The sequence below is a fragment of the Medicago sativa genome, chromosome 8 (assembly GCF_051527215.1).
Source record: "Medicago sativa cultivar Bolivia chromosome 8, Bolivia_mono, whole genome shotgun sequence".
NCBI classification, from domain to species: domain Eukaryota; kingdom Viridiplantae; phylum Streptophyta; class Magnoliopsida; order Fabales; family Fabaceae; genus Medicago; species Medicago sativa.
In genome coordinates, this window is record NC_140756.1 from 32,845,570 (window position 1) to 32,857,776 (window position 12,207).

Here is a 12,207-nt window from a genome sequence, read left to right on the forward strand (position 1 = left end):
TCAAGCATCATGATTAACCTCCTTTCTTGAAGAAACTCATAACATGCTATGAAGCTTCTCAAACACGGCAGTCTTGAGAGGTTTTGTCATTATATCTGCAATCTATTACTCACCCATGCAATAGATAACATCAATAAAACTATCCTTGCATATATCACACAAGAAGTGAAATCGAACATCTATATGTTTGCTCCTCCCGTGTAGAACATAATTCTTCGGCAACTTAATTGCATAGAAATTATCACAAAATACTGGCGTGGGCTCTTCTTCATCATATCCAAGCTCTCTAATTAACCTTCTCAACCAAATGGCTTGGCAAGCACATGATGTAGCTGCCATAAACTTAGCTTTAGTAGTGGACAAAGTAACTATTGGTTGTTTTTTCGATGACCATGAAACTGCACTTGAGCCCATCATGAAGATATATCCATATGTGCTTTTCCTACAATTTGCTCAGAGAGTGGAATCTACATTCTTCCCATTTAAATCCCTTTTTAGCTTCAAATCTACAAAAGTAGGAGTGCAGACTACATTGCAACCCTCCATTTGGAACCTGCTCAAAATCTCGAAAACATACTTCTTCCGTGACATAAAAATTCCTGCAACTGATTGTACTACCTCAGCAAGAAAATAGTACATCAGACCCAAATCATGTACAAGCTTAATGAAAAGTGTGTGCTCATATGGACATTTATGAAAGCCCGCTCTAATGAAATAAGACTCTATACGACTATACCAAACCCGTGGTGCTTGTTGCACCTTATTTAACTTGTAAACTTTCTTCTCATTCCCTTGCTTCTCATATCCCAATACATAGACATCTTATTGTAATTCACCATGTAAAAAAGCTGACTTAACATCAAATTGATAAATAGTCCACAAAATTTAGTTAGAATGTAAATAAGCCGATTTAACATCTCATTTAAAAGTGAAGTGTGCCTTTTTTAATGGAGCCATTGAAGAAGAAGGGTACATCAAACAACCATTGGAATATAAGTTGAAAAGAAAAGAATACATGGTGGCTCTCAAGCTTAATAATACATTTGTTGGGTATTTAGGTATTGGCTTCATTGTTGCTAAAACAAATACTCGTGTATGTTGGATACGATGTTCCAACATCTTGGCACGGTTCAGTGTGCCCTGTTCATGTGGCTTGGTTTATGCAATCTTTATCTCAGTAAGGAAACCACGCCCTATTTCTTGTTCACCAAGCAGCGCGTTATTGCTCAGAATATGCTGGAAAATTTGTTTCTAAATATAAACAATATTTTAGGATTCCTTGGTGGTGTGCTTGATGGTTCCTAAAAATGTTCCTACTTTTTAGGAGTTACCATAATTCTAAAATATATTTTCAAAAGAGATTTTGGAAAATATATTTTCTACAGAATATTTGTTTCAATATATTTCTGAAGAGAATATTTGATACAAATATATGTTTAGCCTATGACGAAAATGCCCATGCTTTGAAAGGCTATATAAGGAAGACTTGTACCCTAGTTTTATTCACCAATTCAAGAATATTGGATTGAGTCTTTAGGGTTTCAACTCGTGCTTTATTTGTGAGTCTCTCTTTGTATCACCTTGATGCATCGAGATGGACCTTTAGTTGAGTTATAATGTATCAAAACCATCGAGTTGTAAAAGAATAGATTATTAGGGTTTTGAGTCGTCTTCCCTGTGTGTTCTTCTCTTGTATCGTCTGTGATACAAGTCTAGGACTGGTTACTGTGTTCACTACTCCGAAGCTGTGAAGCAAGGAACTAGGTAGATTGTGTACTACACCAAAGTTGTGAAACAAGGTGTTAGGTAGATTGTGTTGGAAGGTAACTTCTACTTTTGTTGTGTTCGAGGTCTGATAGGTCACTGGGGCAGTGACTGACCATTAGGATAGTGAGATGGGATCTCAGATCTAGGAGTTCCTAGGTTGAAGTCTATACGGGTAGGTCCTAGGTCATATAGTGTAAACGAGGAGTTTGCTGAGAGATATTGAATAAGGACTACACTAGTGGATTTCCTTCCTGGCTTGGTAGCCCCCAGATGTAAGCGTGTTGTGCTGAACTGGGTGAACAAACTCTCTGTGCCTTTTTACTTTCCTGTCCTTTATTTTGCTGTTTGTTTATGCTTTCTGCTTGCACTATGTTGGAACATTAAACAGAACATCTGCCTTCTGCGCATCTGGAATTGAAACATCACATAAAAACAGCTTATAACTAACGTGCTAAAATTCTACATCTGTTATATTTGCCTTGATATGTATGTTTTCTGCTAGCTCGATGTTAAAACATCTTACTCGACATTCTGTTCATAACATCATGTAAAACACATGAAAGCTAGTCTGCCAGAATTTCAATTGGTATCAGAGCAGGCACCCGACCTGCTACTGGGTGAGCTCCAGGGAAGATAAATTCTGGACTCATGTACATATTCAAGGAAAGAGGTATTTGAGTTGTTCTTTTATTCATATATATGCCTATTAAAGGGGAGTAGTATGTTTTGTTTTGATAATCTGCTGTTGAAGGGGAGCATTACTTTTAACTAGCATGATGATGTCATGATACTGGTTTATTAAAGTATGGCTGGATGTGGGTATGTGTATTATGGTGAACTGATGTCGTACCATATGTTATAACATCCTACTGTGAGAATTTATTTTTCAGTGAAATTGGTTGCTGGTGGGGATTTATTTCTCTCTGGGTTTCTCTGTGAGGCAGGGTTCTGTCTCTATTCCACTGTATATGCCTCAGATGTTCTTGGAAACGCTTCAACATGTCCAACTATGCATTACTATTATTTTGAATATGCTCTTTCGAAGTAATGCTAAAGTTTGTTATTCTATTTCAAGATGAATTCTTGTGTTTAAATGAAAGAAGGTATGATTGCATCCCACTAGTTTTTCTATATGATCTCATATTGTTCTTTTCAAGAAATAATCAAATCTCTTTGTCTGTGAGAATCATTGTTATGTGTCCCAATCTATTGATGGATCTGAGTACACAACAGCTGGTGGCAGTTTTTCTAACCTTGTATGAATGAAGGAAAATATAATGTTGAACAAGGCGTTCCAACGTTACGTTGGGTCAATTTGGGTACAATTGATATTCTCAAGAATATTATCCAGAATAGTGGGACACTAGCCCTGGAAAGAAAGCTGATGAAGGAGTTTCTGGTGTATATCTTTTATGTTTCTGACCATCCTCTTAGCAAGGAGTTCCAAAAAGCCTATGTTAGAAGAGAATGTGTCAACTTCTTTCACAACACCATCAACAAGTTTCTTGGGGTTGAGGAGATCAATATACCTGAGCTAGAGGTGACTGATAATCAGGATTGCTGCAGCAAACTGGTTCCCTACCACTCAGTCCACTGATATTGCCACATGGTTGGGTAAGTTTGTTTATGCTATAGGTTCTAAGGCTAAAATGGATTTTTGTGCTTATATCTTTGAACAAACTGTTAAGCATGCCAAACCAGATGTTGTTAAGTCCCCCATAGCTTTTCTGCCATGTTGAGTAGTATTATTTTAGACCAGCACCCTAGTATTAAGACTGCCAATGTTATTGCTAAGAAGAGGGAATCTCCTCTTAAGTTGCACTATGAGTTGTGTGGTGCGGATTATGTTCCAGACATTGTTGGAACATCAGGAAGTGCTCTTGCTGCAGGTCTGATATCTTCTGGAGGTAGATTGTTGAAATTATTCTGTTCTGTCATTTCTGCATTCATGTTGCATGGTAGTATTCTATTTGTGTGCACTCTTGAACATTCATGTTTTTCCTGATGCCATTATGATGTGCCCAATGAAGTTGAAACATCTCATCTGTCTAAATTTCATTTTGGCTCATAAAGTTCTTCCTGTAGCATGTCATTGGTTTGTAATCCTTATGGTATTCTATACTTTGATTGGCCTTCTGCTTCTATGCATTTTTGGACGATATTGTATTATGCTAATTTGTGATCTTCTGGTACCTCCTGAAGTATATATGCATGAAGAACTTAAGAAAGACTTACAAAATTCTTGATCAAGGATACAGAAAAGAAGGGACAGACAAGACTTTGTTTGTCAAAGGAGAAGAGGGGAAACTTATGTCAGCCCAGATATATGTAGATGATGTTGTGTTTGGAGGAATGTCGAACCAGCTGGTCCAACGTTTTGTTCATCAAATGCAATCTGAATTTGGAATGAGACTTATGGGAGAACTGACTTACTTTCTTGGTATACAAGTCAAACAGATGGAAGACACCATAATTATTTCCTAGAGTAAGTATGCAAAGATAGTAAAGAAGTTTGGCACGGACGATACATGTCACAAGAGAACACCAGCCGCCACTCACTTGAAGTTGTTAAAAGATGAAAAAGGGGTTGATGTTGATCAAATCATGTACTGAAGCATGATTGGAAGTCTGTTATATCTTACTGCAAGCAGACCTGATATAACCTTTGTTGTAGGGGTTTGTGCCAGATAGCAAGCTGAGCTGAAAGATGAGTCATCTGACTCAAGTGAAAAGGATTCTGAAGCACATCAATGGGACTAGTGACTATGACATTCTATACTCTCACAGTGAAAATTCCAAATTAATTGGATATTGTGATGCTGACTAGGCAGGCAGTGCAGATGACAGAGAAAGTACTCCTGGGGGTTTATTCAAGACTCTAGTATTGTTGCTTTCTCCTACTGTTCTGAGAGTTTAACCTTTAGTACTTTATTTTCTTGTTGGCATATTTTGTGGCTAAAAAGGGGGAGAAAAAGGGTATGGTTGTATGCTGGTAACCTGCATATGTGCTATTCTGCATGTAGCTATGTCTGCATTTATTTTGCAGATTTGCCTATTATGCCTGTATTCTCTGGTGTTGCATTTATTTTGCAACTATTTCAGGTTGTGTACAGATGTTGAGACTCATGATGCAACATCTTGTTGTTCTTAATGATGATCTGAGAATCTGTTCTCAGTACTTTTATATTGCACATGATCACTAGAAAGTTGGAACATGTCTGTAAGAACAACTCAAATAAACTTTGCGAAGATGTTGTTACTGAAGCTGCAATATCTTGATGTTTTGCTCGGAGAATTTGCTTTTCTCAGACTTTCTGTTGTACATGTTCCCTGCTGATGTTCTCTAGAATACTGGAACATGTCTAAGAAGATTATGTGTAGATGTTGCCCCTCATGTTGCAACATCTTGTTGGTCTTCAAGTTATTCTGAGAATCTGTTCTCGGTAATTTTGTGTGTACATGTTCCTTGCTGACATCCTCTGATATGTTGGGACATGTCTAAGAAGACTAGTATAGATGTTAGCACTTGTGCTAGAACATCTCTGTGATGCTTCTGAGAATCTACTTCTCTCAGATGATGTAACTGCTCAATCAAAGGTTGGAACATGTCTGTGAGACCCTGTGCAGATGTTGGCACTTAAGCTGCAACATCTTGATGTAATTCTGAGAATTTATTTTTCTTAGAATTCTTAGTGTACATGTTCCCTGCTACTTCTTTATATTATGGAACATGTCTGTGTATATGATTTTTTAAAGTCTAAGTTTTGTGTGTGACCTTTGATAGGTCTGCTAGCATGTATCTGCTGATAGGAATGCTAGTTTGTGAATATTCCTAGAATGTCTTATGCCCAGATCCAGAAGTTTTTATGTCTATGCATTAGGAGCCTGTTAAAAGGTTTAAACTTTATGTATGCATGTATTCAGGGGGAGTATTGGAATATTCCTGTAAGTAGTCACTCATAAATTCATATATTCAGGAGGAGTGATACTTCTACGTGTGCTTGTGCTAAGTCCAAGCTGGGTAAAGGATGTTGAGTCAGAAGTTTAAACATCTGTGTCTATCACTTATAAGTTTGGGAATTTGTGTTTCCTGACTTCTCTATGCTGTTGGTGATAGTTATCTGAAGGCATCCTAGTCTGTCACATGTAAGTATAGGAATTTATGTTTCTGTGCTTCTATGGTTGGTTGGTGACAGTACTCTGTAGGTATGGGAAATTTATTTTTTCTCTTGCCTCTATGTGTGGCAGGTACTCCTGTCTGATGTGCTAAAGGATGTTGGAACATCCTATATCTGTAGCATTGGAACTTAGTTTTTCCTCTGCTCTTGAGAGAACTTGCTTCTCTCCACTTCTGTGTGGGAAGTTATCTTCCTTGACTGTAGCAAAGGAATTTATTTTTCCTCTGCTCTTTAGAGAACTTGCTTCTCTTTCTGTACAAGAACTTAGGTTCCCTAGTTGTAGCTTAGCAATCTATTCCTTAGCTCTTGAGACTATGCTACTGATTTGATCCGCTGCTGCATGTCTCTGATCCAATGTAATACCTCTGCCAGCTGAAGCTGTGATTGAAGATTCGTGAGGTATTCTATGTATGCACACTTTTGCTTTTTCTAGAGTGATACTACCTACTACTTCTTCTTCTTGAATATGTGTTCGTGATGACTTGAGGAAGTGTATCTATGGTATCTCTTTGGATTCTGTGTGCTAGCTGTTTTTTCATTGGTGTGTGCTCATGCTCTTGGAGGAATGGTGTCTCTGTATCCTTCTGTTTCATAAGTATTGGCCTTAATTTGTTTTAGCCAAAAATTTGCCAAAGGGGGAGATTGTTGGGTATTTGTGTTGGCTGCATTGTTGCTAAAACAAATATCCTCGCTCTATAAGTTGGAACCAATGTTCTAACATGTGGTTAGGCATCTCTGCAAGATGCTGGATAAATGTGCTGGATGATGATTTAACATGTCCATTTTGCAGTTACTTTTCTTCATGGTTGCGGATGAAGAAATGTATGTGTGGTATCTCTCTACCTTGTCTGAATGGTTTAAGATTTGTTTTAACAAGAAATAAATCCAAAGGGGGAGATTGTTGGGTATTTGGGTATTGGCTTTATTGTTGCTAAAACAAATACCCGTGTATGTTGGATACGATGTTCCAACATCTTGGCACGGTTCAGTGTGCCCTGTTCATGTGGCTTGGTTTATGCAATCTTTATCTCAGTAAGGAAACCACGCCCTATTTCTTGTTCACCAAGCAGCGCGTTATTGCCCAGAATATGCTGGAAAATTTGTTTCTAAATATAAACAATATTTTAGGATTCCTTGGTGGTGTGCTTGGTGGTTCCTAAAAATGTTCCTACTTTTTAGGAGTTACCATAATTGTAAAATATATTTTCAAAAGAGATTTTGGAAAATATATTTTCTACAGAATATTTGTTTCAATATATTTCTGAAGAGAATATTTGATACAAATATATGTTTAGCCTATGACGAAAATGTCCATGCTTTGAAAGGCTATATAAGGAAGACTTGTACCCTAGTTTTATTCACCAATTCAAGAATATTGGATTGAGTCTTTAGGGTTTCAACTCGTGCTTTATTTGTGAGCCTCTCTTTGTATCACCTTGATGCATCGAGATGGACCTTTAGTTGAGTTGTAATGTATCAAAACCATCAAGTTGTAAAAGAATAGATTATTAGGGTTTTGAGTCGTCTTCCCTGTGTGTTCTTCTCTTGTATCGTCTGTGATACAAGTCTAGGACTGGTTACTGTGTTCACTACTCCGAAGCTGTGAAGCAAGGAACTAGGTAGATTGTGTACTACACCAAAGTTGTGAAACAAGGTGTTAGGTAGATTGTGTTGGAAGGTAACTTCTACTTTTGTTGTGTTTGAGGTCTGATAGGTCACTGGGGCAGTGACTGACCATTAGGATAGTGAGATGGGATCTCAGATCTAGGAGTTCCTAGGTTGAAGTCTATACGGGTAGGTCCTATGTTATATAGTGTAAACGAGGAGTTTGCTGAGAGCTATTGAATAAGGACTACACTAGTGGATTTCCTTCCTGGCTTGGTAGCCCCCAGATGTAAGCGTGTTGTGCTGAACTGGGTGAACAAACTCTCTGTGCCTTTTTACTTTCCTGTCCTTTATTTTGCTGTTTGTTTATGCTTTCTGCTTGCACTATGTTGGAACATTAAACAGAACATCTGCCTTGTGTGTGTTGGAAAGTGATGTATTAGAGAAAATAGAAGTAGTAGAGTCATATAGATATTTAGCATTAAATGTAATTAGTAGATAGAATTGTGTTGAATATTATTTTATAGTGAGTCTAAAACTCTACCTTGAGCCTATAAAAATGGAAGAGCTTGTCATTTGTAAATCAAGTAAGAAAAGCAAGTTCAAAACAGTTAAGTAAGAAACAAAGTTTTCCATCGAATACTCTCTCCTCCACAATGGCGGAGCCCACGACCTACCCAAACCCTAAAAATAATTATTTTTAATAGGTATATATACATATATTAAAGTATTAAGTTATATTATGTATAATATGTTGCACTAAAAATCTTTTCCATCGAATACTCTCTCCTCCACAATGGCGGAGCCCACGACCTACCCAAACCCTAAAAAAAATTATTTTTAATAGGTATATATACATATATTAAAGTATTAAGTTATATTATGTATAATATGTTGCACTAAAGATCATAATTGTATAGCATGTTTCAGCAGTTAAAGTCAACCTATATCATGCCTTCATGTTTCAAGGTCGAACCGGCACATGCTGGTAGACTAAAAAAATTCATTGCCGCCAAGGTAACAACCTTCTATTTGAAATTATTGCTTTGAATTATTATATATCCAATGCTATACCTCTCACCAACAATTAATTGTGTGAATAAAACACAATTCTTTTTTCAATTAAAAGTATATGTGTAATATAATAAAAATTATATAATATTTATCTTAAAACATCCTTAAAACACCAGTTTAAATCATATTCCAGAGACAAAAAAAATTAATAATCACTCAAACTAACTAATAAATAAATATAAACACACTAAAAGAATTGACCCAACCAAAAAATTATTTCTAGCTCCGTCACCCTCAATTAAAAAAAATCTTACTATAACCTTCTTTTTTCAATAGAGGTCCTTATGACAACATATTAATATGTTGCATGAATAACAATAAGTTCAAGGTTTTGTATATTCTTCTACATACATAATAAAAATGTATGTTTTTAGACATTATCAATGGTATATAATATATAATAAGAAATTGACCCATGCATACGCACGGGAAAGTGATGTAGTTAATATCAATGTAACTCGTCTGAGTTTGTTTTCTTCTTTTCACCAAGGAATGGTTTACACATCAATAGTATTCCAAGTCCTGCAACTAAATTAAGGAAGAAAAACACCATTTGAGTGCCTGCAGTTAAATGTGCAATAGTAAGTTCTCAAGTAATATACCAAAAAATAGGATTCATAAAAGTTTAAATATATTACTAGCAAACATATCCTTAAATTTAATGGTGCAATACTTGTTATAGTTAAGAATCATACCTGGTAGAAAAGAAGCATCCATACGCTTTTGTGACCAAGTTAATCTGCATTGACAAAAGTTGAGAATGATTTATAATAGCATATCTTAAGTGTAGTAAAAAAGCATGTAGATTAAAATTTCTACTAATGAAGAAGAAATTAGATTCAGACTACTCACATTGTACCACCAGCAGCAGGTCCAATAGCTTTGAATAGAGACATTGATGTCATAGCAATTCCATTAGCTGCTCCTCTTTGGTGTTGTTCCTGTTTTCCAAATCAATATGTCACAATTATATTTCAAAAACTAATATCAAACTTTGTGAGTAAACAAATGAAAGATAACAATGAATACACTTACCACTACTCGGTTTTGTATTAGGAATAAACCTGTTTGAATCGTCTCCTAAGCAAGTCCATAAAATTATTACAATCAGTTAAATTTGTAATACAAAGAACATTTTTATCGATTAGTTAAAATGAATTTTGGTTAATTGAATCCATTTAAAGAAATGAACTTACAGACATAATATTCTTGAGGACGGAAGCAATACTAATCACAATGTATAAGGTTATGCCTGACAACATTGCTATGAAGGGGTAACTTTGCAAAAGTGGTATAGAAAAAATCTGCATATGTAACAACCAAAGTAACAGAAAATATTACAAATAGCTAGCAATGAAATTCAGAATTTCAATAACTGCTATAACAATTACTGACCGCAGTGATTCGCGCAAAGCCAATTGGTCCACAAGCTTTCTCAACAGAAGGGTATATGAAAAATTGGTAAATGCAAAGTGCAACTCCTAATAGTTTCACTATTAGTAATTATACAAAATATCCATTTCACAAATGTTCTTAATGATCCGATGATTACGATTGATTGGCAAAGTGAAAAATCTTTATACTAACAGACGGTGTATATGAATGAAATCCATTATCTATTATGACCGAGAATGATAAACAGTTATTATAGGTTCAAAAGATGCACCTGAAATTATAAGAACATCACCAACATCATCAGTTGTAAAGTTCAAACCCCCTAGCCTCGGAGGACTAGTAGCCCATAATGAGAAAACCTAAAGAAAGCAACATGAGTAGATGTTTTTCACTTATACAAATTAAAAGAGATTTACAATGAATGTACCATTTTTAATCTCAATAATAAGAAATTTACCTCGTGATAAGCAATATCATGAAGTGAGAAGACAGAATAAGCTATGATAGCTGACATTAAAGGCCAATTCATAAAGAGGTTTTCATTCTTTTGGACTGTCTTTTCTTTGTTACTTCCATTTTCTAAAGCTTCAGCATCATTTGTGGACTCTTTGTTACCATTGTGATTGTGAAGTGTTTCCTACAGATAGTGTAAACAACTATAATTGATGAGGGAAACAAAGAAGACTATATAAGCAGTGGAGACAAAGCACGGATAAGGGAGAAAAAACACAGAAATTAGTTTACATTAGCGTAAATAGCAAACACGTACATTTGACGTTCCTGTCTGTCCACTTCAATTTTTAATTGAATAAAGAACGATGAAATTGTAAATAAGGTCGTTTAAAAAATGATAATATTTGAAGAAAAAAAGGTGCACCAAAGTTCAGTATCCTCTTTATATGCAGGTATAGATTATAAAACATCTTTATTAAAGTGTTCAAGTAGAAGACGCAAAAGATAAAAACGAATGAAACATAAAATCTGTATTTAATCATGATAGATGATAAAATCTAAGATACGTACCGGAATCCAGATGCAGGCAATTACTACTGTAAATGCAAGTACTGATATTATAAAGCAGGGCAAGAAGTATGGGAACCTGCAAAATTGAAATATCATTTAAGGATAAACTATGATAGAAAAGTTTATCATTTGATTTTTATAAAATGAAAAAGCAAGAAAAGTTCACTTACTTATCCCAAAAGGAATCCTTTGAAAATATTTGTGGATATTTTTCTACTGGCTGTAAGAACAAATTTCACAAAGTATTAGAGAAAAAACAAAGGAAAAATGTGCACATGAATGTGTGCCACTTATAGGCAAAAACAAACACACAAGAAAATATCAAGTTGCAAAATATTCAAAACATGCACAAGACTATTTATTTGCAAAATTTCAGGCATTAGCCTTCTCAATAAACCTTATTTGCATGTAAAATTCAAGTCTTTTTTCAAGATGTATTTTATACTTGATAATGCTAAAAATCAAAATAGTACCTGAGCCAAATAGCCTCCTATTGCTGGGCCAACAATTAAACCTACGCCCCAAGCTGCACTTACCTGAAATCATACCACACTTTGAATAATTACGATGGAAATGCAGCATTAAGAACTGATATTAGACAGAAGAATTGTTGAGACTTACGGTAGAAAGTCCTATCGCTTGGTGCTCTTCACGAAAAAGTTCAGAAGCATAGGCCTGTTAAATACAGAAATATTTCATGTACATACATAAATTAAAATTTAGAGTCAATATTACAGCTACGAGTTAGGTAATCTGTTTTAACAGATAACCGAAAGCCTTAAGTAATTAACGAATATATTAGCAGTACAATATTAATCAGGATTAGGAACAATAGAATAGGATTAGAATACTCTCACACATACCTTAACTGGTCCAAGCACACCATTTAAACTTCCGAGAAGAAATCTTGTGATAATAGCCATCCAAAAACCCGTACTGAGGCCAAATAATGTGTTGAAAATGACGCTGAAATCAAGTAAACATCAATAATTATGTGCGAAATCACGCAACATAACTTAAAGAAACATCCATTTCAATATTCATTTGTTAGATACTACTTACACTGCAATGATTCCCATAATTATAACAGGTTTTCGGCCATAGCGATCAGAAACCATTCCCCATAATACAGATGTCAAAGCCCTTCCAAGCATGAATGAAGATC

At 35.4% G+C, this 12,207-nt stretch overlaps 1 protein-coding gene across 1 annotated transcript; it reads right to left on the reverse strand.

The window, feature by feature from the left end:
• Nucleotides 1-9,011: 9,011 nt before the first annotated feature.
• On the reverse strand, nucleotides 9,012-12,207 carry LOC146898548 (protein ZINC INDUCED FACILITATOR-LIKE 1-like). The gene is made up of 14 exons (XM_085732501.1): nucleotides 12,105-12,207; nucleotides 11,906-12,008; nucleotides 11,664-11,717; nucleotides 11,516-11,578; nucleotides 11,213-11,262; nucleotides 11,043-11,118; nucleotides 10,477-10,656; nucleotides 10,291-10,378; nucleotides 10,020-10,105; nucleotides 9,821-9,928; nucleotides 9,660-9,704; nucleotides 9,477-9,565; nucleotides 9,320-9,363; nucleotides 9,012-9,185 (listed from the first exon to the last, which is right to left on the reverse strand). The coding sequence occupies exons 1-14, from the start codon at nucleotides 12,194-12,196 to the stop codon at nucleotides 9,073-9,075; spliced, it is 1,191 nt and encodes a 396-aa protein (XP_085588627.1). The 5' UTR covers nucleotides 12,197-12,207; the 3' UTR covers nucleotides 9,012-9,072.